The sequence below is a fragment of the Panthera leo genome, chromosome F2 (assembly GCF_018350215.1).
Source record: "Panthera leo isolate Ple1 chromosome F2, P.leo_Ple1_pat1.1, whole genome shotgun sequence".
In the NCBI taxonomy this organism is placed as follows: Eukaryota; Metazoa; Chordata; class Mammalia; order Carnivora; family Felidae; genus Panthera; species Panthera leo.
This window is the reverse complement of record NC_056695.1, coordinates 33,187,996-33,215,694: the sequence shown is the minus strand read 5'-3', so window position 1 is coordinate 33,215,694 and position 27,699 is coordinate 33,187,996. Positions and strand designations below refer to the sequence as shown.

The 27,699-nt window shown below is 36.7% G+C and overlaps 1 protein-coding gene and 1 long non-coding RNA gene across 3 annotated transcripts in view; one reads left to right on the top strand and one right to left on the bottom strand.

Annotated features, from left to right (window-relative positions):
* The window catches only part of LRRCC1 (leucine rich repeat and coiled-coil centrosomal protein 1), a 47,921-nt gene extending 34,381 nt beyond the window's left edge, over positions 1–13,540 (bottom strand). Inside the window, exons 1-6 of one of the 2 annotated variants that reach the window (XM_042924120.1) lie at positions 13,358–13,540; positions 10,817–11,022; positions 10,451–10,516; positions 5,637–5,804; positions 2,598–2,773; positions 2,292–2,498 (exon numbers count right to left, since the gene is read on the bottom strand). In XM_042924120.1, coding sequence (XP_042780054.1) covers positions 2,292–2,498; positions 2,598–2,773; positions 5,637–5,804; positions 10,451–10,516; positions 10,817–11,022; positions 13,358–13,446 — 912 coding nt within the window. In that variant the 5' untranslated portion in view covers positions 13,447–13,540. The remainder of the gene's footprint in view (positions 1–2,291; positions 2,499–2,597; positions 2,774–5,636; positions 5,805–10,450; positions 10,517–10,816; positions 11,023–13,357) is intronic. The other variant, XM_042924121.1, reaches the window with a different exon arrangement.
* Positions 13,541–13,641: 101 nt separating this feature from the next.
* Positions 13,642–22,091, top strand: LOC122211037. Its single transcript, XR_006198430.1, has 3 exons — positions 13,642–14,015; positions 19,417–19,569; positions 22,008–22,091. It is a non-coding gene; the product is annotated as an uncharacterized LOC122211037 (long non-coding RNA).
* Positions 22,092–27,699: the final 5,608 nt, after the last annotated feature.

Sequence of the window (27,699 nt, the reverse complement as noted above, 5' to 3'; positions counted from 1 at the left end):
TCAATTCAGGGAAAACACACATCTATATTTTACATCAAAAGAGATGATGGTTAAAAAAAATACTGAACTCTATAGTTAGTTATTTTGGGGGAAGTATACCAATGCTTAAGTGTTTTGGGGGAAGTATACCAATACATGTAATTTACTTTGAAATGTGTCATAAGGTACTTTTTCAAAATTTATTTTAATTTTTTTTATTTGAGAGAGAGAGAGAGAGCACACACCCAAGCAAGGGAAAGGGGTAGAAGGAAAGAGAATCTTAAGCAGGCTCCATGCTCGGCAGGGAGCCCGACGTGGGGCTCGATCCCACACCCCTGGGATCATGACCTGAGCTTAAACCAAGAGTCAGATGCTCAACTGACTGATCCACCCAGGTGCCCCATGTCATAAGACAGTTTGATAAATAAATAAATGGATAGTTATATGATGGAATAAGTAAAGTAAAATGTTGGTGGCGGAATCTAGTTGGTGGGTATACTGGTATTCACTAATAAATTCTTTCAAGTTTGCTCTAAATTTGAAAATTTCATCATAAAATGATAGGGAAAAACTAAAAGACAAGTCTTCACAGAGAACTCTCAAAATCAGTATAATAATTCTAAGTCCCATAGTTAAAAGTATCATTGTAGTATAACACATTTTCAGTAATTTAATGACTTCACTTATAAATTACTACTTTTGAAATAACAGAGTGTATACATCAACTGAAATTAAATTTTACGTTTACCTTCCACACCAAGATTAGCAGATAAGAAGTTATTTACCTAATTTTGTTTTTAATATGTGGAGCAATGAGTCATGTTTTTTCCCCGTTAGCTAGAGTCCTATTTTTGGTTACAAGGTAGGAAGAACTGTCACCATAACTGAGTAAAAAGCATGATGGTGGAGAGAATACCAGACTGGTTATTAGAGATTTGGGTCTGAAGCTCAATTCTCTTACTAATAAGGATGCCTCAAGTCCCAAGTTTCTTTTCCATAAAATAAGAATGATATGTTAATCCCTATCTACTTGATTGGGTTGTTGTGAAAATGAAAGGAGGATGGCATAAGAAAAGCCGCAAAAGTTCACTTCATATTTAAGTTACTCAACTTAAATCTAAGTTCTGACATTGGTAGAAGAATCAGCCATTAGAAAAGATGTACGATGAAATCTGAGTAAATGGAGACGTCTGAAAGCTCAGTGACATGTTATCAACAATATCAAAGAATGTATAGGCTGGCATTGTTGTCCCAGTTCTATTACAATCTACCTATGTGGCCCAAATGAAATCTCTAGAGATTTCTGGCAAACAAAATCCTTTCATCCTTATTAATTCACTGACCTAAGGTAGATCTCTTGTTTATTGAAGCACTGTTAGTATTTTAAGTATGATAACAATTCAGATTAAAAATCTTTTGAAGCATAAGTCCATTAGCGTTTTCTACTCCCCACACCCACCTCACTTGGAGGAAAAATTTTTGATTAAAATTTAATTACAAATATCTAGGTCAAACAGACTTTTGACTAATAGCCTCTTTGGGCTGTACCACAGTATTTCTACCTTACATCCAGGTAGGGGTTAAGTAATAATCTACTGCATTCTGGGAGGTGTGATATTTAAGAAAACAGCTGCTACTGTAGATCACAGCCAAGAATGCTAGAGCAAGGGTTGGAGACCTGAACAAAAATAAATCTAGGAATTGTAGTTCATCCACATAGTTCAAATATTCTAAAAGCCAGGGTACCAGTAGTAGGGGTAAAAAAAGAATTAATATCTCAGGAAAGTAGAGATTAATCTGGTGAGGGTCTGCTGTAAACAGAAATTGAAGCAGGAACTATGTAAATTCACTTGTCATTCAGCTCTAAGTTCTAGAAGTGGTTTTGATCATTAAACAAGTGAACATAATAGAGGCAATTAGATAATAGAGGATAATAGATAATAAAGAAATTCACATAACCTGTATGATAATAAACATTGAGTCCAAAGAGTTCTGAGTTTATTTAAGGTTGAAATAAAATGTGGGTGGGTGGAAATAATATGAAGTACAGCAGAACAAAGGAATTACATAATAAACATTTGAAGGACAAAAAGGAAAATGAGTGAAAAAATTGTGTTACCTTTTTCTACTACTACTATTATAAACTATTATTACAAATCCTATTTCTGCAAAGGAAAAAAAATACATACATACCAATATGTTAACTGTAAAGTGTTTCTGGTTGGTTAGCTTGTATGGTATTTTTATTTTACGTACTCTTAACTATTTTTTTCAACAAACACACTGCTTAGAAAAATAGGAAAAATAGTTACGTCATTGAGAAGCTGTAAAATTTGATCATCTATTTTCTGAAGTTTCATGTCATTATTAAAATTGTTTTCATGATTAACTTTCTCTGGCTCAGAAGATGGACACACAGATATAAAGGATGTCAAACCAGTATCTGTTGGTGATGCAAACTGATCCAAGGGAACTATCTCATCGATGGGTGGTGTTACCACTGGCATACTATCAATTATCTATGATACAGAAACAAACCAAAATCTTTTAAATTTATATTATTAGTCAAAATTTGAAGTTATCTTTTATATTAAAAAAAAAAAAAAACAATACCATACCTCATCTTCACTTATATTTAGTGGAGAATCTGAAGAAAATAAGTTATCCAAAAGACCTTCTAAGCACTGTAGGCGTGATGAATTTATTTTTGACAAATTTACTGGCTCACCAAATATGTTCTTGCAATCTAGGATTCTAAGCTGTGGCAACGTCTGGAGCAGAATTGCTCTGTACCCTTGGAAACAACATATTCAAAGTGAAAAGTCCAGGCATTAAAAAGTTAGTTATTTCTAGAATACAGTAAATTTATCAGCTACCAGATATATCTAAATGATAAAATTAGTCCTGGAATGCAACAAATAAACTTGTAATAAAAGCTCCTTGGTCCTTCTCTAATATGTAATCATTAAATACAAAACAAACAAATAGTACCCACCACCCATCCCACAAAATCCTCCTGGTGAAGATCAGAAAGTTAAAAATCACCATTGCTGGATTTATCTTTCATAAAATTGCTTTAAAGTTATATCTGCATGATACCAGTAACAGTTTATTTTTTTAACTTGTTTTTTTATTTTTTAAAATTTACATGCAAATTAGTTAGCACATAGTACAACAATGATTTCAGGAGTAGATTCCTTAGTGCCCCTTACCCATTTAGCCATCTCCCCTCCCACAACCCCTCCCGTAACCCTCAGTTTGTTCTCCACATTTATAAGTCTCTTATGCTTTGTCTCCCTCCCTGTTTTTATATTATTTTTGTTTCCCTTCCCTTATGTTCATCTGTTTTGTCTCTTAAAGTCTTCATATGAATGAAGTCCTATGATTTTTGCCTTTCTCTGACTAATTTCACTTAGCATAATACCCTCCAGTTCCATCCACATAGTTGCAAATGGCAAGATGTCATTCTTTTTGACTGCCAAGTAATACTCCATTGTATGTACATATATATATATATATATACCACATCTTCTTTATGCATTCATCCATCAGTGGACATTTGGGCTCTTTCCATCCTTTGGCTATTGTTGATAGTGCTGCTATAAACATGGGGGTGCATGTGTCCCTTCAAAACAGCACACCTGTATCCCTTGGATAAATGCCTAGTAGTGCAATTGCTGGGTCGTAGGGTAGTTCTATTTTTAGTTTTTTGAGGAACTTCCATACTGTTTTCCAGAGTGGCTACACCAGCTTGCATTCCCAAGTAACAGTTTATTCTGAACAGAAAGCCAAACATGTCTTTTATTTGTAATATGATTAGTATAAATATAAATCAGGTAATGTGGGTAACAACCAGAAATCCAGAATTTTGCTAATGAAGCCTCAAGCATTAGTACAATTAAACATCCCCAACTGTCCCCCTTAAATTACATATAACTAAGATTAAGATAGGCAATGTGTCAACTATTCAAGAATATGTTTATTTTCCCTAAGTACAATTAAATATGAGAAATCTGATAAATCACCATTAATTTGTGTTTTGGCTAAAAGAAACACTTTAATTTTACTTAACCATAATTTTAAACAAAGGGCAATGAAATGGTTGGGAAAACTCCAAAATAAAGAAGGAGGTCTGGCAAATTAATACTAGAAATTTTGAAGGGAGATTAAGTAATTTTAGTAATAAGTATCCCTTCAATTCTAGGGGGATGGCAATCATGTTATAATACCTCATCAAATAAAGTGAAAAACAAAGGTTCAAACTGTAGTAACTAGAGACTCTTAAGACAAACTGTTAAGAAAAAATCCAACTTGGGTAAGTAGAGAAAAAATAAAGTTGTTTTAGCAATAAGGTTTCCTTTCAAGAAAAGAAAACTGAAGTTCACTATCCTGATTGTTAGGGAGACTCTATATTATATCGCCTGAGGAAAATAGTTAATCTCAAATCTATTATATTCTTGTCTGAAGTAAAATTATCAAAACAGGTTTCCATTCTGGGAAAAGCCTTCATACAGTTGCATATTAATAACAGAATGAAGCCAACTCTATAGCCAACTTCTACCCAAGCAGATCTTTAGAATATATATTCATATTCTACATTTGTCATCTTATTGCTTGGTTAAGCAACTTGAGATTAGTGAGTTCTAGAAACTGCAGTCTGGTCTGCTTTGTATTTGCCAGCTTTCAGGGATTCTGAATTAGCTCAAATGGCATTTCAGCAGTGTCTTCTATATATCATATTCAGTTTAAGCTTTCTTTCTTACAAAAATCATTTATTTATTAATTATTTGACACATTCACAGATAAAATTTAAAAAGTATACAGGAGGGGCGCCTGGGTGGCTCAGTCGGTTAAGCGTCCGACTTCAGCTCAGGTCATGATCTCTTGGTCCGTGAGTTCGAGCCCCGTGTCGGGCTCTGTGCTGACAGCTCAGAGCCTGGCGCCTGTTTCAGATTCTGTGTCTCCCTCTCTCTGACCCTCCCCTGTTCATGCTCTGTCTCTCCCTGTCTCAAAAATAAATAAAACGTTAAAAAAAAAATTAAAAAAAAAAAAAAGAAAAAAAAAAGAAAAAGTATACAGGAAAAAATTTTCCTAACATTTCCTGATTTGCAGCTACCCTTTCCACTATTTCTGCATTTCCTGACCTCCAGCTACTTAATACCGGAGTTAGCCATTATTACCAGTTTTTGGTGTAGCCTTCTAGATATTTTACATATATACTCAGCAAATACACACGTTACCCTTTGCGTACAAATGGCAACCTATTATTTGCAATGTTTTGTAATCGGCTTGCTTTTCTTTCTCTTAACAGTATATCTTGGAGATAAGTGCATACCAGTAGCTAAAGATTCTGTTTTTTATTTTTTTATGCCTGCACAGCATTATACTGTAAGAATATAACATAACATAATTTAATTTTGAGGCATTCACTTATCAAGCATAAAGCTGTTTATATAGAATTACTTATCTGTTCATCCTGTGTTCTTTTAATGGCAATTTGTCTTAAAAATTATTTGCGATTATGGTTTTTTCCAAACATGTAATAAAAAGTTGCAAAGCTTAAGACAAATAAAAGGAGGTCATCAACACCAGTTGCTGGAAATAAAGGATCTTTGAATATTAACTATTACAAAAAGTATTAAATTAATTGCTCATACCTGGTACACGACAGACAGGGTTATCTTCTCCATTTGTCTCCAAAATGAGATTAGTCAAGAAGTGCAATCCTACCATACACTGAAGTAAGTGATGGATACTATCTATACAATTACTATGTAAGTCAATATATCTGAGTTTATGTTTAATTCCATGAAGGGGGATCAAACCTGGAGTACGGGGGGAAAAAAAACAAATTTTTTGATACCACCAAAGTCATTTTTCCAAGAACTAATTAAAAAATAATTTTTACATGGGTTAGATATTGAGACAAAGGAGCAGCATTAATAAGACTCTGCATATAGCTACAGCTAATAAATAAGGTATCCGTAAAGTCAATTTTTGTTTTGAAGGAACACAGGTTTAGCATCTCTTTGAGGCCCTAGCCTGGAGGTCTCTGGTTTTCTTCAAACACAACAATGTACCTCCCAAGGCCAATGTTATGTACTTCTATGAGAAGCATAAAGGCATGACTTAAGGCTCTCGATCAATACATATTTTTGATTAGTAGACATAAGCAAACACTGCAATATCCTTCAATTTTGTTGGTTTGAGCATAAAATACAAATAGCACCCATTTGATTTCGTTCCCTGGTACTAATTCTTACATGAGTGCACCTAGAGCATGGTAATGTTAGGAACTAGGTTTGTAGCAGAGGCGACTGCTGCCTGGTACCATTCTCATTGACCAGCCTCGGACTTGAGCTGCAGCTGTGATGAATGTGGCCATGTACACTGCCAGTGTCTCCCCGGAGCACTTCATGTTTCTCTTTTCTTGCCTCAGAGCTCCCTTCAAAATGGAGCTTTTGAGCAAAGGTGCAGCCTGGAAATGTAAGGGAGTTAAAACCTCCAGGGATATTCCCAACAGAAGGGGGACTGTCAGTGGATGAATGCCCTAGTCTCCCTTCTTTTGGAAAGACCATTCAGAGGTGTACTCTATATTGTTCCTCCTGAGGTCTTATATACAATTTTGCTTGGTTTAGTACTCTCCATATATAAATTCAACTTTACCCACCTTTTTTTTTTCCTTCAATTTCTTCAACCTGACTGGTATACTCTTCTCTTCTCCATCTTTATTGGGCTAATTTCTACTTCTGTTCCTTACAGGGTTGCCTCTTCTTTTGTTCACAGTCCTCATCACTGACTTCAACTCATCCCTCATGTCCTCAGAAAAGTCTTCTCTGACAACTCTCTACAAGATCAGATTTTCTCTCATGCGTTCTTGTAAGTACTCAGCATTTCTTCTTAATTTCCTGTGACGTTTCTAAGTCCTTGTTCCACGTTACTGGTTCTTCCTCTCATGTTTTAACTTTATGTTCCTCTTACTTTTCAATTTTAAAGGCTCATTCCTGGTCTGCCTTCTCTATTCATATGCTTTCCAGGATGTCCTACAGTTTCATGGTTACAAATACCATTGATGTGCCAAATCTACAACTCCAACTATGATTCCCAATCTCTAAACTGCACGTTATACAAATACATAAACACATATGTCTAATAGGGTTCTCAAATTTAAGACAGAATCCTTACGTCTCACCCCCTCAACTCTGGTTTTTCCCCCAATCTTTCCCACACAGTACCATCATCCGCCTGTAACTACAGAAAAAACTCACAGCTAATTACCTTTGATTCCTTTTTTCTTCATTTCCTTATCTCAATCCATCAGCAAATCCTATGAACTCTACCCCCAAAATATATCCATTTGCTCCTCTACACTATTTTCACCTTAATCCGAGTCTCTCCTAACCAATCACTTGACTTCCACTCCTATCCTTCTAACATTCATTCTTACTCAGCAACCAAAGTGATCCTTTATTTTTTTTTAATTTTTTTTTAATGTTTATTTATTTTTGAGACAGAGAGAGACAGAGCATGAATGGGGGAGGGGCAGAGAGAGAGACACAGAATCGGAAGCAGGCTCTAGGCTCTGAGCCATCAGCCCAGAGCCTGACACGGGGCTCGAACTCACGAACCGTGAGATCGCGACCTGAGCTGAAGTCAGACGCTCAACCGACTGAGCCACCCAGGCGCCCCCAAAGCGATCCTTTAAAAACACATATATCACTTACTTGTTTAAAGCCCTCCTATGGCTTCCTATTGCACCTAGAATAATATGCAAACTTTTACCCTGAGTATGAAGCTGTGATCTGGCCTTTGCCTACTTTCTCATCTGTTTTCTTAGCACATTAACCCCTCATTACTATGCTCTAGCACATTACCCTTCTTTCTGTTCTTTTATCAGGACAGGCTTGAAGGTGAGGTGCCTTACTGTTTTTGCATGCTCTTATATAAAGTGCCTTCATTTATTGAACACATAAAATATTATCATTCTAAGAATTATCCATTAGAACTTACATGGTTTCCTATATTTTCTTCATACTCCTTATTACAATCTGATATGAAGTCACTAAAACACACTCTTTTTAGGTATACATATCAATGTATTCTAACAAGCATATACAGTTGTATAACCACTACTATAATAAGATGCAGAACATTTCCATCCCTCCAATCAACATGTCTCTGTTCCCATTTTCAACCCCTGGCAACTAATGATCTAATTTCTGCCACTAAAACTTGCCTTTGTCAGAATGCCACATAAATGAAATCATACAGTGCAACCTTCTGTGTCTTACTCCCTGCACTTAGCCTATTTCTTTTTAGATTTATCCATATGACTGCATGTATCAATAGTTCATTCCTTTTTGCTCCCAAGCATATTCCATCATGTGGATGAATCACAATTTGTTTATTATTTGTTTATTGTTTACTAAGTGGTAAACGTATAGACTGTTTCCAGTTTGGGGAGATTATAAAGAATCATATAAACATCATTATATAAACAGCTATATAATCATATAAACATTCATGTACAGGGTTTTGAATAGACATGTTTTCATTTCTCTTAGGTAAATACCTAGAAGGACTGCATGATTATATGGTGAGTGTATGTTTAAGATTATAAGAAACCTTCAAACTGCTTTCCAAAATAGTTGTATCATTTCAGTTCTCCCCATAGTGTATGCAAGTTCTAGCTGCTGTACAATCTCACCAGTCTTTTGTACTGTAAGTTTTTAAAACTATCTATTCTAGCAGGTATGAAGTAGATCTGATTACAATTGTAATTTGCATTTTCTTAATCACTAAGGATGCTAAATATATACATATATTTTTCATGTGCTTATTTGCCATTTGGATATCCTCTTGGGGAAGCGTCTGCTCAAATCTTTTGCTTATTTTCAAGGGGTTGACATAATCATATTTTTTGTTTTTCTTCCTCACTACAATGTAAGCCCTATGACCAGAACCTAATCTATTTGTTGTTGTTGTTTTTCATCACTATAGAACAGTATGTGATATAGTGATCGTCAATAAATATTTGTTGAGTGAATGAACGAGCAAATCTTATCCAAGAGTCACATTCTTCAGATAAGGAAACTGCATCCAAATAGTAATAATATACTTTGCTCAACAGCATGTAGCAGTGACAAAGCTAGGGTTAATACTCAATTCTAATATTTTCACATCGTTGGGAAAAAACGTTTATTTTTTAATTTTTTTTTTTTTGGAGAGAGAAAAAGAGAGAGCAAGCAGGAGAGAGGGGCAGTGGGAGAGAAAGAGGGAATCTCAAGTAGGCTTCATGCCCAACCCAGGGTTCTATCTCAAGACCCTGGGATCATGACCTGAGGCGAAACCAAGAGTGGGATGTTCAACTGACTGAGCCATTCAGGCATCCCAGGGAAAAAAGGTTTTAAAAAATTAAAGTATTCTTGAGGCACCTGGGTGGCTCAGTTGGTTAATCATCCAGCTTCAGGTTAGGTCATGACACAGTTCGTGGGTTTGAGCCATGTATCAGGCTCTATGCTGATAGTGCAGAGCCTAGAGCCTGCTTTGGATTTTGTCTCCCTCTCTCCCTGCCCCTCCCCCAACTCGTACTCAGTCTCTCTCTCTCTTTCAAAGATAAATAAACATTAAAAAATTAAAATATTCTTGCCATTCCAGCTTAATGGTAGGGTTCTCTTTAATTTTCTGTATATGAAATACCTGGCATAGGGCAGTATTTTTGTAGTACTGGGAGAAAAATAAACACATGAATAAAATTGTTTCAAATACTGATAGAATTGTGAAGATAATTAGAAGAAATCCGCCAGTTCTAACAGATAATTCTAAGAATAATCATGAAACTTTGTTCATTTTATCAGTGTATCACTTTACTCAATTAAAAATAGGTAACAATGTTTAACTTTGTAGACATGCTAAAAGTCAAAAAGAAAAAAAATTATTTGATCTTCAATTCGCAATAGCCTTTAGAATGCTGTATACCCATATGGCCCAATATCTTAGCACTAGCCACATACGGCTTTTTAAAATTAAGTTAAAATTAAATTGCAAATTTAGTTCCTCACTGCACTAGCCACATTTTAAGTGTTCCAAAAGGATACATCTGGCAATTAGTTGTCATACCACACAGCATAGATATATAATATTTTCATCATTGTAAAAAGTTCTATTATAACTATTCTTCTTTATATGATAGTATATTACTTATTTACGATTAAAACATTATTATTCTCCCAAACTAAGTCTTTCCCATCCAAGTTTTTTCTGTTGCCGAGCACCCTAGTTTATGTTCCTATTTTTTTATTTTAGCTGTAGCTTTGGCACCAAAAAAAAAGAATTATGACTGAAGTACACTCTCTAGATGATATTTTGGTCAAAAATGGGATTATTCAGTTTTCAGCATGCTGAGCTCAGCCTAACTCATCACAGGTAGCAAACATTCAGCATTATAGAAAATATAAGATTATCTACTTACCACTAAGATCATTGATGTGGTTATAAGATAAATTCAATCTAGTCAGATTAATTAGTGTTTCAAGTCCTAAAATAAAATAAAATAAAATAAAGCCTTTAAGGAATTAAAATAATTATTTAGAGCTACACAGTATTGCTATTTCAGACAGTTTGAAGCAAATCCAGTCAGATAGCAGTGAAATCAATTTTATTGGCATTTTACAAAATACTTAAAAAACTGATAACTTTTCTTGAAGAAAACTCTTTATGTAGTAAAAGTTAGGCTCAGTTTTCAAAGGTTTATATTTTATTCCATTCTTTTGGGAAGAAGAAAAGCATTTAAATCATCTTTTTTATGCAAAGTATCACATGAAAATCACTTACAAACCTTCTATTCTTGTGATCATATTGCAGGACAAATTTAAAGTGCATAGTTTTGTCAGTGTATTTAGCCCTTCAATTTGAGTTATTTGATTAGATGACAGATCTAAGTGTTGTAAATTCCAAACATGATCAATGGCTTCAATTTTTGAGATGTTATTGCAATGAAGATTGATGGCATGAAGGGTTGAATCTAAAGATAACTCTGATATGCTACAAGAGAAAATATATGTTATCAAAAATAATTAAGGAACAGATTTTAAAATCATGACCAAATAATTAAAATCAACCAAATACCATGTAGATGATAATTATGTGCTCTACTCATTCTATAATGAAATCCTTCCTACTTATGGTAACATTTTAATATCTCATAAGGTACAGTGCTTCTTACCACTAATCAGTATTTTGGACCATAGAGATAAACAAGAAATCCATTCAACAGAGGCAAGTGACCCTAGGCATTTCTAGCTTGTACATACATCAGCATATAATGAAGGCTGTAATTGTAAAGGCCCTGGAATCATAATACCCCAGTTCAAATCTGCATTCCACCATTTTCTTTTGCTAAATTACTTAAGTGAGTTAACCTCTCTAACCCCCAGTTTCTTCATTTCATTTAACCCTCACAACAATTCTCAGCAACCAGTATTGCAGAGAATACTGAATATCCTCAGTATTCTGAGATACTGAATAAAGATACTGAAGTTTGCAGATATTAAATAAGTTGTCCAAGTTCCTATAGTTATTACCTGAGGCAGTATAAATCCAGATCTGGCACTGGAGTTTATAATCTTGCCTTATTTACCATTTCCGACAGCTATTTAACCAGAAAGTAGTTGGTTTCAAAAGAAACCATTAGTTATTGCTATCTGTAGTGAAAGTCTATTTCTAGTGCTATTTCTAGTGAATTCCATCCTCCCTTCTATAAATTTGGAATGCACCTTCTCTAAATAGAACTCATCTCTTCATTCTCTCAATTACTGCCATTTATTACCAGAACCTTTCCTGAAGATAGTAGTTCCAGGAATAAAAACTACAGTGCACATAGTTCAGAGATGCTGGGTGGAGGAACAGTTGGGAATAGGAACACACAATGTTACAGGCATCTGTTCTATGTTCTGTAGCAGCTACCATAGAGGAAACCTAACTGGTGAAAGTGCAGGTTTAGTACTCAGGGAGTAAAATAAAAAACAAGGGATTCTGGTGTGCTTCCAAATTAGCATCAAGAATTTCAAATTCAAAATTAAAACACAAAAACACTTTAAATATGCCATAAGATCATTCAGCTCCTCCCTTAGAATTCAGACTGAAGCACCTAATAACTCGTGGCAGAAAATTAGCTACTGTCATTTACTGAGGTATCATTTAGTGCCAGGCCTTATGCTATTAACACATGCTCATAATGATGTACATTTATTTTCTGACACATTTTACTTTTTGGAAATTAGTACTTTGCAGATAATGTGGTACAAGAGAAAAAGCAGACCCTGAAATTAGACAGAAATAGGGTTTAAATTTGAACTTAATCACTCACAAGCTGTGTGAAGCTGAAGAGCTGTTTAGATCCTTTAAGCCTCCTGTCACTTATAAAATTGCCCTCTTGCAGAATAATTGTGAGGATTAGTGATAACGTATATAATATGTACACATAAATGGCATTCAGTAAATAACAGCTATTATTAAATATAAATGTAAATATTCCTTTAAAACACATCTCCTTGGGGTCTTGTAGCAAATTTTAGATCAGAATCCAGAACAAGATGGTTTAATTATCAGCAGCAAGGTTCTGCATATGGCAGGGCATGCCACAAAGGAACAGCATGTGCAAAAGCACAGAGAAGCCTACTATGGAACTGCCAGTAGCGCAGTATGGCTAATCATAGAGTAAAATGAAGAAATGGTTAAGAGGGGAGACCGAAAAGGTAGGCAAGGACCAGTCAGTAAAGCAGAACAAAGAACTTAGTATGTCATGCATAAACGGGTTACATGAAAGAGGGAAACGACTAGCTAAATATGATGTTTAGCACTTTCAAAAAGTATATGGATATAGGTATCGTAGTGTTCTGCAAAGGAGAAATTAGAATGCAGGTGTAGAGAATTGAGGCAAAACTAATGAAGAGCAGTAAAACTTCGCTCCACAGCTGCTAGAGATACCACGGTGCCACTTTTTGTCAAAGTAAGAGAAGGAGCAGAAAAGACAAGACAGAACCGGAGAATGCTAACAATTACAGAACAAGTAAAAAAAAGAATAATTAGAAAAACGAGGAGAACCAGTAAAGGAGGGAGGATGGTTAAAGGCTGGTAGAGTCAGGTCGTAGGGCAGTTTCCAGGTTGCTCAGAAGTCCAAGTGGAAAGGAATAAGGACAATTCGTGGGACGAGGTACTTCAGAGCAATTCTGCAGCTCTAAGGCGGGAGAAAGCCGGACAGCATTTGTGTGTGGTCAGGGTAAAGCTGTGCCGCCTCCGCTGCACCGAGGCAGCCACCTACCCACAACTGCCGTCCGGGGAATGCGCGGGCTGCTTCTGGCTGAGCAGCACCCTTTACCTTCGCAGGCCTTTGTCCATGAAGCACAAGTCCCCGCAGCTGCTGTCGCCGTCCCCATTTTCAACTTCCGCCTCCACCGGCGCCTCCATGGAACCGGCGACGGGAACCTTGATCTTAACCGGCGCCCAGAGCTGGGTCGGAGAGCCCGGAACACGCCTCCTTGGTGAGCGGAAGTCCAGCCCGAGAGGGCGGGGCGATGATCCCCCCACCCGCCCGTCTTCCAACCGACAGCCGGGCACTTTCCCGCCCTTACGGTGCCGCAAAGAGGGAAACCTGATTTTCTTCCCCAAGGGCTTCCCTCCCTTTTACGGTATCTAGGGCGCAACTCTCGAGACTTGCCGTAAAGGGAAACATCATTCCGCGTGGTAGCTGTTGGGGAAAGAATGAGTTTTTCCTTTGAAGCTGTTCTGTATGATTTTTGCGTTTTAGGTGGCTGACTTCTGAAGCCGATTTGATAGCAGTTTGTCTTTACAGAACTAAGTTAGTTGTTCCCCCACCGGCCATTGCACCTACTGTTGTTGATTCAGTCAGTAAACATTTATGGGATGCCTTTACATATGCCAGGCACTTACCTGTGCCATGAGGAATAAGTTGAAACCCATTCTCGTTCCTGGAAGCATTCACAGTTCAATGGAGGAAACAATTGACGTGCAACAGGGTGAGTGCTAGGAATAGCACTGGAGCATTTGTGCAAAATGTATAGAGATGTGGGTAGTGGGAAAGTTTTCTAAACAGTTATTGATGACTGAGCAGAGTCTTACTAGGTCAAAGGGAATTCTGGAAATGAATGACGTTTCAGGTAGCAAAACAATACCAGAAGGTCGAAGAGGCCACCTGGTAGGCTTGCTCTCTAACTCATGGGAATATTTAAAAATGGAGACAAAAGGTATGTCAGCTCTGAACCTGTCACTGTCTTGAACTAAACTCTTTGGTGGTCCCTCATTAGCAGTCAAATAAAAGCCTAACTTTCTAATCTAATATTGAAGATATTTCCAGTCTTAAATGTTAATCGGTCTCCTACTGTTTAGCTATACCTATCACGTTCTAAAATTTGTAGCCACCATTCACTACTTCCTGTTAATCATGTGCTTTGTCATATGTCTGCAGCTCTTTCTAACCAGAAATGGAGGTAGAATCTCTTTAACGGTTCCTCGATTCTGGGCTTGCTTTTGCCTTTTTTTGGAGGGGGGCAATGCATTTAATTCTAGTGCTGGGCAGAAACAAGTTACTCTAGCTAAGGACACACAGCACACAGATACATACATGAGCCCAGAAGTGCTTAGCTGAACCCATCCCAAATTGCAAAATATGGTAGTTAAATGGTAGTTAAATAAAGTGTTTTGTATTAAGCCAGTAAATTCCGGAAATGTGTTATGTAGGATTAGATGATTGATAAGTCACTAATCTCTGAATATCCATTAAAATACAGATTTTCAATGGGGAGGAGTATTATATAGTCTTACCTAATACAAATAGCTGATGTAAGAAACAAATTATGTTATGGGTGCCTGGGTGGCTCAGTTGGTTAAGTGTCCAACCTTGGCTCAGGTCATGATCTCACAGTTGTGAAGTCATGGTTGTGGATTTGAGCCCTGGGAGGGGTTCTGTGCTCACAGTTCAGAGCCTGGAGCCTACTAACGATCCTGTGTCTCCCCTTCTCTCTGCCCCTCTCCCACTCACGCTCTGTCTCTCAAAAATGAATAAGCATTAAAAAAAAATTAAAAAGAAATAAATTATGTTGTAATGGTATTAAGTGTATTGGATCTTTCCTCCAAAATCATGGACATTATAATTAATTAATATATTGATTATGGTCACTGGAGTTAAAAAATCTTAGCACTTAAGAATTGACTTTTTTTTTTTTATAATTTTTTTTTAACGTTTATTTATTTTTGAGACAGAGAGAGAGAGAGCATGAACAGGAAAGGGTCAGAGAAGGAGGGAGACACAGAATCTGAAGCAGGCTCCAGGCTCCAAGCTGTCAGCACAGAACCCGACACAGGGCTCGAACCCACAGACCGTGAGATCATGACCTGAGCCGAAATCGGACGCTTAACTGACTGAGCCACCCAGGCGCCCCAAGAATTGACTTTTTAGGGGCACCTGGGTGGCTCAGTCAGTTTAAGCCTCCGACTTGATTTCGGTTCAGGTTGTGATCTTAGGGTCATGAGAGTGAGCCCTGCCTTTGCTCTGCCCTGGGCATGGAGACTCCTTAAGATTCTCTCTCTCTCCCTCCCTCTCGCCCACTCCACTAGAGTGCTTCTGCACGTGTGCACTCTCTCTCAGTAAAAAAGAATTGACTTTTTAAAATGATAGTTTGATGAACTACTTCTATCGTTTGTCTGGTTGTTGTTGTTGTTGTTGTTGTTTAGCACAAATGCTTAGAAACTGCAGTTTTGCTTTGAAATTCTTTATGTGCACACCAAAATTTGTTAACTAAGTTTCTATAGAAGACCTAAATCCTAAGTTTCAAAGAGCCTATCATTAATATTCTAAATAATATGTAATTAACACTTTTCAATTACTGTAGTCTGTAGTTTTGTATTTTTAAATGGCACTTCAGTTTGTTTTGGACTTGCTTTACATGCTGTCTATAAAGTATTCATGGGGTGGGTGCAAAATGGGCCATATATTTGGCGTCAGTCTTATTAGTGTGAGATCAAGATGAGATAGGCAGTCAGACTGGGCAGCAAGTTAGCATTGTGAGGGAGACAGAATGAATACTGTCTACTCTGGGAATATTTATTTAGAAAGGCTAAATGTGGGACGAAGGTGTGTGCAAGTGACAAAGCAAGAGGTGAGAATAGAAAGGTAGGCTTGACTCAGATCTTGGAGAACCCGCAACAGTTTGTTTACAAGTTGGCATTTGGTAAAGGAAGGTAGTGATGGATTGATGGTGTGTTGGTTGCAGCAGTTGTCAGAGTGAGGTTGGGAGGAGATGCAAGAACACAAGATAGCAGAGTATTTATTAAGCAGGAGAGTGACAGGACTAGATTTGTGTTTTATAACATTATCTCTAGAGACTGAGTGGAGGTGGTTTGGAGGGAGATTAGAAGTGACTATATAAATTAGGAGGTTGTTGCAGTAAACTGAGTGAGAAAAATGAAGGCCTGGACAAGGGAAGGAATGATGAGGCGAGAACACCTGAGGAGGTGTTAGTAAGTTAGGTTTTATAAGTTTTGTTTACTGATTTGGATGTGGGGTATAAGGCAGCTATGGTTTTTTCTCCTTTTTCTTCATCTTAATAGTTTTTGAATAGCCTTTAGTGTTTTACTGCATTCCTGTGGGATCAAAATGGAATAGTGGTATTATATGCTATAATTTGTATTTGTCTTTTTCTATTCGAATCAATGTAGCACTTTTATGCTAATTTCTCAGATGAGATGCACAATGGCTTTTTAACCAACTAAATATATGTAAACTTAAAGATAAAAACCCAAAGCTTTTAAAATTTTACAATGACTTTCTACATATGGATCTCACTACGGAATATCAGGTCAGTAATGTGGGCCCATAGAATCATCCCCTTTGTGACCTCTGGCCTTGAAAATATTGCATTACTCATGAATTCCAGTTACTTAATTGTATATATCACCCCCTCCAAACACATGCTGTGCTTGTATATCTCTCTTTGTCAACCATTATATACAATATTTTTGTAATTTGTATTTTTTTGGTGTGATATTTTATTTATCCAGAATATTTGAAGAGTTAGTTCTCAAAAAATTGAATGTTTTAGATATCCGAATTTCTTTTTTTTCTTAATTTTTAAAAAAATTATTTGTTTATTTTGAAAGAGAGAGAAAGAGAGAGCCTGGGAAAGGGGCAGGAACGAGGGAGAGAGAGAATCCCATGTCTGTTCAGTTCTAACTGAAGTCTTTTTCATTTAGAACTTACTATTGAGATATGACATATTCTAGAGGGCCCTGAAACATCCCAAAAGATTTGTTTTCTCTCCTTATAATGAGAGATGTTAAACTAGTTAGACTTATTTTGTATGCTAAATTACATGGGAAGCACTGTCAAATAAATGATGATAAACTTTCTTAGGTTAGATTATATGGGTGAATACTATTAATATAACTGTTCTAGAATGTATATAAAATTCTTAAAATTTTGATTTGTCCTGGTATAATGAATGTTATCACTTGTACTGCTAATTATTGAAGTACTGTGTGTCATGGAAATAACCACATTTCCTTGTCAAGTCCATTATAATGAGTTCTCATCAGTTCTCTAATGATGAACATTTTTTAAAAAGTCTTTGGTCATTTACAGACAGTTATTGTTTTACTCTGATGCTTTTATAGAAGGTTCCCTGCAAAAGTGCTTCATCCTCAAGGAGATTCATGAAAAGTACTTTTGACAAATATAAGTTTCTGATAAACTTAAGGTCATATAACTCAACTGGGTAAGAATTTCCAGAACTGGTGGGAAAACTGGATTCAAGCAGAACAAGAATTAATAACATGGGACTGAATGAACTGAAGAAGAGGATTATAATTTTTATGACTTCTTATTTGAAACATTGCTGGTTTTCTAATGTTTGTTTTTTCAGATTTAAGGAAACATTTTCATTTAATCTGTCTATGACTTACAGCAATTTGGTAAAACATATTTTTGTAAACAAATATGAAGGTTTTATCTTTTTCTCCCTACTTGATCCCTCCAGAATTTGGACACTCTCAGTGAGTTTTCTTATCTTCATGGCAATATAGTTATTTGCATAAGTTCAATAAGAATGTGTTCTCTTTATAATAGGATATAATTGGAAACATTGGTTATATTGCCAAGACTTGCCTACAATGTCGTTTTTGAGAGAGATACATAGACTCAGATATGACCGGACAGCTTTAAGGAACTAAAGTTGACTTTACAGAGCCAATGAAGCCCCTTGGAAAAATCAGCCTGGTACCTTGCTTCTAGGGTCCTCACCAGGTGAGAAAGGAAGGTCACTTCTTGCAGCTGCAGTAACCTCAGGATATTTTGGCATCCTTGAGAATAGAGGAATTTACTCACATATATAGATAATTGTAGGCAAGTCTGATAGCAAGTGTTTGGCTCAGCTTCTTTGCCTTAGAGACTGTTAAAAGTTCAGTCTGAAGATTCCTTCTGAAAAGTTCTAGCAAAACAGATTTTAAAGAGCCCAGGGCACCTCTGTGGCTCAGTTGGTTAAGTGTCCAACTCTTGGATTCAACTCAGGTCATGATCTTGCTGTTCGTGAGATGGAGCCCCCCATCAGGCTCCATGCTGATAGTGCAGAGCCTGTTTGGTACTCTCTTTCTCTCCCCCTTTCTCTGCCCCTTCCCTGCTTATTCCCTTTCTCTTTCTCTCTCTCTCTCTCTCTCTCTCTCTCTCTCAAAATAAATACATAAACTTAAAACAAAAAGAGCCTATATGGTCAATCACTATTCTTGCTGCACTTACGCAAACAATCAGGCCAAGTTTTTTTGAAACCAGACTTATTTTTCAAACAAATTAGTCTTAATTTGGCTATCTTTGGTGGAAATGAGGGTGATTTTAGAAAAATGAAATTCAATAGCACACCTTTGTGGATATTAGATTCTAGTTCCATTGTCTTTGACAGTTTATTTTTTGCTTATAAAGTGGACTGTATCCTGAATTTTGGTTTCCTCAAGTATCTGGCTAAGACTCTCCAAACTAAAATTTGCAAATTTCTCCCTTCTTTTGACTTGTAATCATTGAGAACTAAAGCTGCCCTTTTTCCTGAAGTCCTGCAAACTGAAGCTAGATGACATGATATTGATGTCAGAGAAATCATCCCAACTGACCATATTTAGACGATCTTTGTGCCTGTTGCTCTATGGGCCACTAAGAAAGATCACCAGAGACATTCAAACTGCGAACCAGGAAAATTTATCAGATTGTCACTGTCTGCCATCACTCTATCTGAATATGCTTCAAGGCTGACGTCTAGAAATCTCACTGGCAGCACTCAGACACTAGGTTTATACTTTGCTCCAACCATTAACCTCTGTTTTCCTTTTAATTCTATAGAGATGCTTCATATTAATTACCTGATTGCTTGCACAATATAGGCCTAACTTTGGAAGCCCATCTGCAAGATTGCCTCCTGAAATGAGACACAACTATTTAACTGAACTGACCTATTCCCAAGACTGAGGCTGATTCTTTGAGCTATGGAGTTATCTATCAGTTTGGCTTCTGGATACTTCTTCAAAGTTTTAAAGGTGAGACTGAAGGAATTTAGGACAAGTCTCCCCAAAATGTGCCATTTCCTTAACTACCTAGAACAATCTAAATTGCGGGGGGTTCTTTTCCTGAATCAGAGTTGTGACCGAAGATACATTTTATCTGAATTGCCCATCTGTATGGCAGGCAAATATCCATCCAGTTACCAAACATCTGTTCTTCTTCTTATTGCCTTGTGCATTGACCTCCTCTCCTTTGAAGCCCTAGGCTCCTCTTCCATTCCTTAGCTTCAGGATTGCAATATAAGCCTCATTTTATCTTTCTGTCTTTGAACCTCTCATGTTTGTGAGGTTCCCATATATACAAAATTAAATTTGATTTTCTTCTGTTAATTTGTATCATGTCAATTTAACTCTTAGACCAATGGGAAGAATCTTTGAAGGGTAGAGGAAAATTTTTCCTCCCAACAGTTTACATTCATTGACCACAATAATGTACTTGAACAAAATAAAGAAATGCTCATCAAAAAAAGTGTATGTAACTTGACATTTGAAAATCATACTCCTAAATAAATGTAAATCACAGTTTATAGCTGTGTAATTGAAGCAATCCATATCAAGATCTGTGGCATTTGACCAAAAATATTTCAGGAGAAAGCTAGAAATTTGAATGAGTTATTACATAACAGTAACACAACAGAAGACTGAAAATTAATGAACAAACTTTTAATTCAGTAAGCTAGAGAGGAGAATGACATCAGCAAGATAGTGGAAAAGGAAGTTCCAGCCCTCATTTCCTCATAGAAACACTGATTTAACAATGATACATACCCAAAATACCTTTAGGAAGAGCCCAGAATCCAGTTAAGTAGTTGCAATACTTCAGACTAGTACAAACCAAGAACAGTCACATTGAAAAGTCTTAGAAGAACAATTCGACTTTATCTACTTCAGCCCCTCCCAAAGCCCGTACAGCTCAGTGCCAAAAGAGATCACCTGGCCTCTCTCAGAGGCAAGAGTAGAGCCTTTGGCCTACTCAGGATGAAGGTCCTGGCCTTTCTGGGAGCTGTCTGAAGGGCTGGTTTCTGTGTCACCTCACATGGAACACTGATGGAACTGGTGTAGTTTGGTGAGGGCAGCTAAGAACAAAGGAACAGAAAAGAATGGCTTGCTGCATGCCCCATACAGCTCTGCTAGAGAGGGAGAAGTTGCAGAACTTGAGACTTCTTTACAGGAAAGAAAGGAGAACAATGGAGAATCCTTCCGTGGCCTGGCCTCTGATACAGCAGTACCTCTTGACACCAGAGGGAACAAATTATGGGTTGCTGAAGAAAAAGACAGACTAGAAAAGCAATAGAAAAAAACACAACAAAACCAAGAGTTGGTTTTTTTAAAAGATAGACAAAATTGATAAACTGTTATCTAGATTAACAGAAAAAAAGAGAAAAAATAAGCTAGAAAAAGAGAAAAATATACCCCAAATTAGATGATGAGAGAAGAAAATGTAATCAACTTAAAAGAAGCAAAAGGTCATTTGGTATATTCAATAGTCTCTCATAATTAAAATCTTAGCAAGTTGAGAGTAGATGATGATGCCTTAATTAAGTAAAGGGCATCTCCCACCTATAGCAAATATCATCATTAATATAAAACATTGGAAGTATGCTCATTAGAGTGATGAGCAAGATAAGGATTCCTGCTCTTTTAAGATGAACCAATGTTGTAAGAAAGAAAAATGTGTTTTAAGAATTTAAAAAGAAGAAATAAACTGCTTCTTTTGCAGACAACGTGGTTTTCTTCATATATTCTCTTGGATTTTCTAAAGACATAGCAAAATAATTATAAGTGGTTATGGAGTGAGTATAACAGGAAATATGCAAAATTTTATGGAGAACACTAAAGCTTATAGAAGGATTCCTCTCTTTCCCAAAAATGTTTAATTTAGAGAAAGCTATAATCATTATTATAAAGATGTCAGTTCTCCCCGTGTATACCTCAACTAAAATTCCATCACAGTAAGAATCCCAACTGAATCTTTTATGGAACTTGACAAAATTATTCTAAAATGTGTATGATTTCAAAAATTAAATTGGAAGGTGAAAAGAGATTTTATATTTGAAATGACTATACATTTTGATTTAATGATTTTAATGATGATGTCTTCAAGTTCTTGATGGTCACCGTCAATGAGAAACTACTTAACACAGGTAAACAATAAAATAAATTTACAAAATTACTTTTTTCACAGTCCTCTGTTGTGTGCCTCTACCATTTAGTATTCTAGCCTCTCTACTACCGCTCCATGGACACCTAGAATCCTGCATAAAAAAGCTGAATTATACAGCCAGATAGTAAGTAATAAGTTTGATGAGCAGCCATTCTTAAAAGATAAACAAAAAGTTTGATCCAAAGATTGAGGAGAGAAACAGAGGCTCCAAGAAATCTTTTGAAAAAATAAATTGGTCCTCTGCTTTTAGGGAAGATCATCCCCAGCCCTGTGTGATTAAGAATGGCAAGAATAATCACCATGGCACAAGCAGCTCAAATGCTCAGAATACAGGTAAGTTCAGTGAAGAATATTTTAATACCACTGATATAAGACCTAAAGATTCCTGTCCCTGTTGTGGCACTAAATATTAAAATATTTCCATGGGAAAGTTCTATTGCTCTTGGGAGTTGCATGATTTTTTGCCTTTTTCCATTTTTTAAATCCTGAAAAGTAATTTTGAAACTTCACAAGGATTGCCTTTTTTTTTTTTTTCCACTTTCCCTCCATGTTTCTGGAAGTTTTCCTTAATTTAGCCATCTCATCCCTTCACAAGCATTTTGTTACTGAATCTAATTTGGTTTATAAATGACTGATTAACTTGTGAATTGTCCTGCGATTTTGTGACTTCTTTTAAGGCCAGAGTTAAAGTGTTTCACATGTTAACTATTTTTTAAAAAATCACATATGCCAGTGAACAAGTTAGTCACAGCTAATTAAGAAAGGAAGGTTTCAAAAGTTCTGGGAAGAGAAGTCTCCTCTGGGGGTGTAACATTGATATTATTTAACTCTGAAAGAATAATTTGTAGATGAGTACCAAAAGAAGAAATTGTAGTTTAATGGAAAGAATGTAAACTTTGCATTTAAGTGGGCAAAGGTTTGAATCCCATTGTGTCACTTACTCTTGGTGTGGTTTATAGCAAGTTGTGTTATTTTTTTGGGATCCACATTTCCTCATTTTATAAATGAGGATAATAATTTCATATTGTAGGATCAGTGATGTACTGCTGAGTGACAGCATACATGTGAAACGTATATTGGGATTAATTTGTATATCTATATTGTCCATGGGGATATATGTAAACCCATCTAGTATTAATTGTATACAGGCAACTACTCTTCCTCTAATTTAACTTAATCTATAGGTATTAGTCCACCCAACATGTATTCATTAATTCAAACATTTATTCATTCATTACTTTTGTAGCAGGATGAGCGATGGAGAAATTAACTTGTGTTTTGTTTATTTTTGTTGTTGTGTTGTTCATTTCATGCATATTATATAATAAGCCAAAGATGGTCTCTGTACATTGGACCCTAGGTTGTTTACTTCTTCAGAGCAGACTAAGACCTATTACTTCAAACTTTTACACATCCAGTTGTTTTAAACATAGTCCAAATAAACATATTATTAGCCATTTAGAGCTTGCTTACTTTGCATACCCTGTAAAACTGCATTTAACCTATGTTAGCCACAGGTAAGGTAAGCCCGGGGCAATAAAGACCCCAAGCCACTGCTGCCCTTAGGGGCTGTCTGCCTCCAAGTCTGCCTACTTGCTGCTGAGTGACAACACCTAAATATACAAACCCTCCATCTGGGAGTCTCCTTTTCCCCAGGGATTCTCCTGTCTTCCTCCCCTTTTGGATGGTGGCTTGCCATGGCCTCTGGGAAGTCTCATGCTGTGAGTGATTTCCTCTATATGCAAACCAGCTCAAGTGTTGCTAAATAAAGCTCATGTGTGCTACCACCACCTCCTGATCTTATCTTTTTTTCTTGATCAGCCTCAAAATCTCTGGAACCCCCTAAAATGCAACAAATTTATCTAGCACCTACTATATGAAGGATCAAAACAGATAAAGACCTTTTATATTCTAGTCAGGACAAAGTATTCTACTCAGAAGAGATACATAAACAAATTCACATGCATATATAGTATGTCAGGTAGTGATGAATGAGGGATGTTTACTGAGGTAGAGTAGTAATGATGGTGGTGATGTTTGTGTGGAAGCAAAGGGTTAATATTTGGCAGAAAAATATTTCCCAACCACGGTGACATATGAGAAATTCACCTTCAGTTGGTCTTTTTGCAATACGAACTAAAGGATTGTATCCTTTGGGGGCAAATATGACTGTCTTGTTGGTTCTGATAGTTTCAGCTTGTTTTTTGATATTTCTGTAAGACAATGAGAGCTTGGAGCTGACTACTCTTCTGTTTTGCTGCCATTACACAATCTGTTTTGGTTTTAATCACAAATTTGCTAGCTTGTGGCTTGTATTTTTACTATGCTTATGATACTTATTTTTTTGAAAATTTAAAAATTTAGGTGTACATTCTATATCTTTTTTATGACTTGTGCTTTTTTAGGTTTAATTAGCTGATCCCTATTTTAATGTATTAAACTTATTCTCTTAAGTATTTCTAAATTTAAAATGTATACTTTTCACATTTAGGCCTTGCATCTGGATTTTTTTTTTTTTTTAATGGCATGTGATGTGAGTTAGGAATCCAATTTTATTTCATCCATGTGAATAAGCAATTGTCCTAATGCTATGTATTTTGGTTTGGAAATAAAATAGTCTGCAAATCTAGTTTTACACATATTTGATGTAGAAAAACTGTAGGGTTTTGATTCAGACAAACTGGTTTTTAATACAAACTTTATCACTTACTGCCTCTGTGAGCTCATTCAAGTGATTGAACTTTCTCTTATCCTGTTTCTTTACCTTTAAAATGGTGGGTAGTGGGGCGCCTGGGTGGCTCAGTTGGTTAATTGTCCAACTCTTGATTTTGGCTCAGGTTATGATCCCAGGGTTCGTGAGATTGAGCCTCACATCAGGCTCTTTGCTAACAGTGCAGAGCCTGCTTGAGATTCTCTGTCTCCTCTCTCTGCCCCTCCTCCACACATGCACACATGCCCCCCGCCCCCCTTCCCCCCCCCCCCCCCCCCCCCCCCCGGTCTCTCAAAATAAACATGAAAAAAAAATGGTGGTTAGTAATGCCTATTTTCTGAAAGTTGTTTTGACAATTAAAGACAATATATATAAATTACCTGGAGGCACTAGATTTTAAAATTAAATATTTTCTAGTATTGTTTGTGTTATTATGTTTTATATAACTCTCCTCTTGATTTATATTTTTTATTCAATTCTATTCAATTTAATTTATTGTATTCTTTTTTTATTCCTATTTTTGCTGCTACACTTTACCCTTTAGTATATACTCAAAGTTAAAGATTGCTTAGAACTTTTAAATGTTTATCTTTAAATAAATAGTTAACTCAAATATGAACCAATGCAGCATGTTTCTCTTAAGGTTTGCAAAGAGACATATTGTGTATTAGAGAGCTACTTTCTTTATGAGAATGGGACAGTGTCTTCCCTCTGGTTCTGTGTAGCCATGCCTGAGGACATGATTTCCTTTGGCATCAGGACTTCTAAGAAGGAAATGTTAACCAATAAGTAAATCAGTGAAGTAAATTAGCCACAAGTGTAAGTGCAATAATCTACATTTGGGGATATTTTCCCTAGGTATTTTAGCTCTCCCGTAAAAAAAAAAAAAAATTAGACCATTCATAGTATATATATATTTTTTAACATTTATTTATTTATTTATTTATTATTTTTTTTTTTAATTTTTTTTTTCAACGTTTTTTATTTATTTTTGGGACAGAGAGAGACAGAGCATGAACGGGGGAGGGGCAGAGAGAGAGGGAGACACAGAATCGGAAACAGGCTCCAGGCTCCGACCCATCAGCCCAGAGCCTGAGGCGGGGCTCGAACTCACGGACCGCGAGATCGTGACCTAGCTGAAGTCGGACGCTTAACCGACTGCGCCACCCAGGCGCCCCGACATTTATTTATTTTTGAGAGACAGCATGAGCAGGGGAGGGGCAGAGAGAGAAGGAGACACAGAATCTGAAGCAGGCTTCAGGCTCTGAGCAGTCAGCACAGAGCTTGACGTGGGGCTTGAACCCACAAACTATGAGATTGTGACCTAAGCTGAAGTTGGAGCTTAACCAACTGAGCCACCCAGGTGCCCCAAGACCATTTATAAAAAGTAACTTCTTACATAACCTTTGAAAGTGGCTTCACTATAACATATAATAGAAAAGAAAGTGACCTTGCAAACATCATAAACATATTTGAACATTTTTGGTGAATGCTTATCATGTCCTGGGTGAATTTAATTATTCAAGAAGCAATGGAATTACATTTTGTTCTGATGTCTCCATGCTATATCCCTGATCCTAACATGAGCCTCTTAGATGAGAATACAGCAGCTCAGAAATACTGAAGGCTGGGCTATCTGAGAGGAGCTGGAGCTGCAGCGAAACTCTGACCTGTGGCCAACATGTTAGAATTGTAACTAACCAAAAGGAGAGTGTTGTCATGAAAATGGTGGAACAGGATTTCTCTACCATCTTCCCCTTAAAGAACCCAATGTTGCAATCATCCACAGATGACAGAACCTTTGTGGAAGTCCAGTAGTCCAGTAATGAAGTTCTAGCACACTGCTGGAGCAAAAAATTTCAATATTGGACACATTGAAGAAGGTAAGGCAAACAGCTTGACTTTGCCCACATCATCCCTCCCCCAGTATCTCCCCCATAGCTCAGGCCTTCTTGACCTGTGATTTCTCCCACAGGGGAAAGTGAAAGTATGAGTAAATGTCTAGCTTCAAGATACTGCCAAAGAGGCCCACCTCTCTCTTGCCATATCCAGGTGCTGAGTGGTGGGCAGGGTGATGGGGAGTGGTAAGTGGCTGGGAGCACCACAACCAGGGCCCAGAATGGAACATATCACAGGGATGTGGATCCTGCTAAAAAACATCACAGTCCCCATCAGGAGGTCTGCCACGAGCTACTGGGAATCTTCCAACTCACTAACAAGTATCCCTAGTGCTTTGTGTACCTCACTTATGCCCAATCCCATTCCTTGGCTCCCTGGCCATCCTCTTGAGAGTTGAGAGAATGAACTTTTTCAGACAGCTAGTGAGCATGTGCAGACAGCTGGCTCAAATATGTGGGCCAGGGAGAAACTACAAGCTTGAGCACTTAGCATTGTGCTAGGGAAAGCAAAGGGGAGACTGTTAGCACACAGCCTGGATTTTCAAGATCAAGAAAATGCATACAAATTTAACAATTCTGCCATGAGAGGGAGTAAGAGTGTGGAGCAGGTGTACCCATAGAAAAGGGCTGAGAAAACCTTAAAACCTCTAGTAGGGCTGACAAAGTATTTCTCTCCCAAAGCCAGTTAATAAAGACTGAGAGAGGTGACTATTTTAAATGCAAAGACAGAAATTTAAGGTTCAAAGAACATGAAAAAAGAAGGAATGATGACTCCACCAAGGGAATACAATCATGTTCCAGTAATCCGGAGATTGGAGATCTGTGATTTACCTGATACAGAATTCAAAATAGCAGTTTTAAGGAAGCTTAATGAGTTATAATAAAAAGTTCAACAAAATCAGGGAAACAATAAATGAATAAAATGAAAGGTTAAACATATAGATAGAAATCATTAAGAGAGCCAAACAGAAATTCTGGAACTGAAGAATACAATGAATAAAATGAAAAATGCAATAGAGCGTATTACCAGCATAATAGATTAATCAGAAGAAAAAGTCTGTGAAGAAGAAGGTAGTTCTTTTGAAATTATCCCCTTAGAAGAGAACAAAGAGAAAAAAAAAACTGAAAAGGAGCAAAGAAAACCTATGTGAACTATAGGATACCATTAGAGAAATAATCTATGAATTATTAGAATCCAAGAACAAGAGATGGAGAAGGGGGCATAAAACTTATATAAAGAACTAATGACTGAGAACTTCTTAAATCTGGGGAGATATTTCAGCATCCAAGTTCACAAAGGTAGTATGTATCCCAGAATTTCAATCCAAAATGAT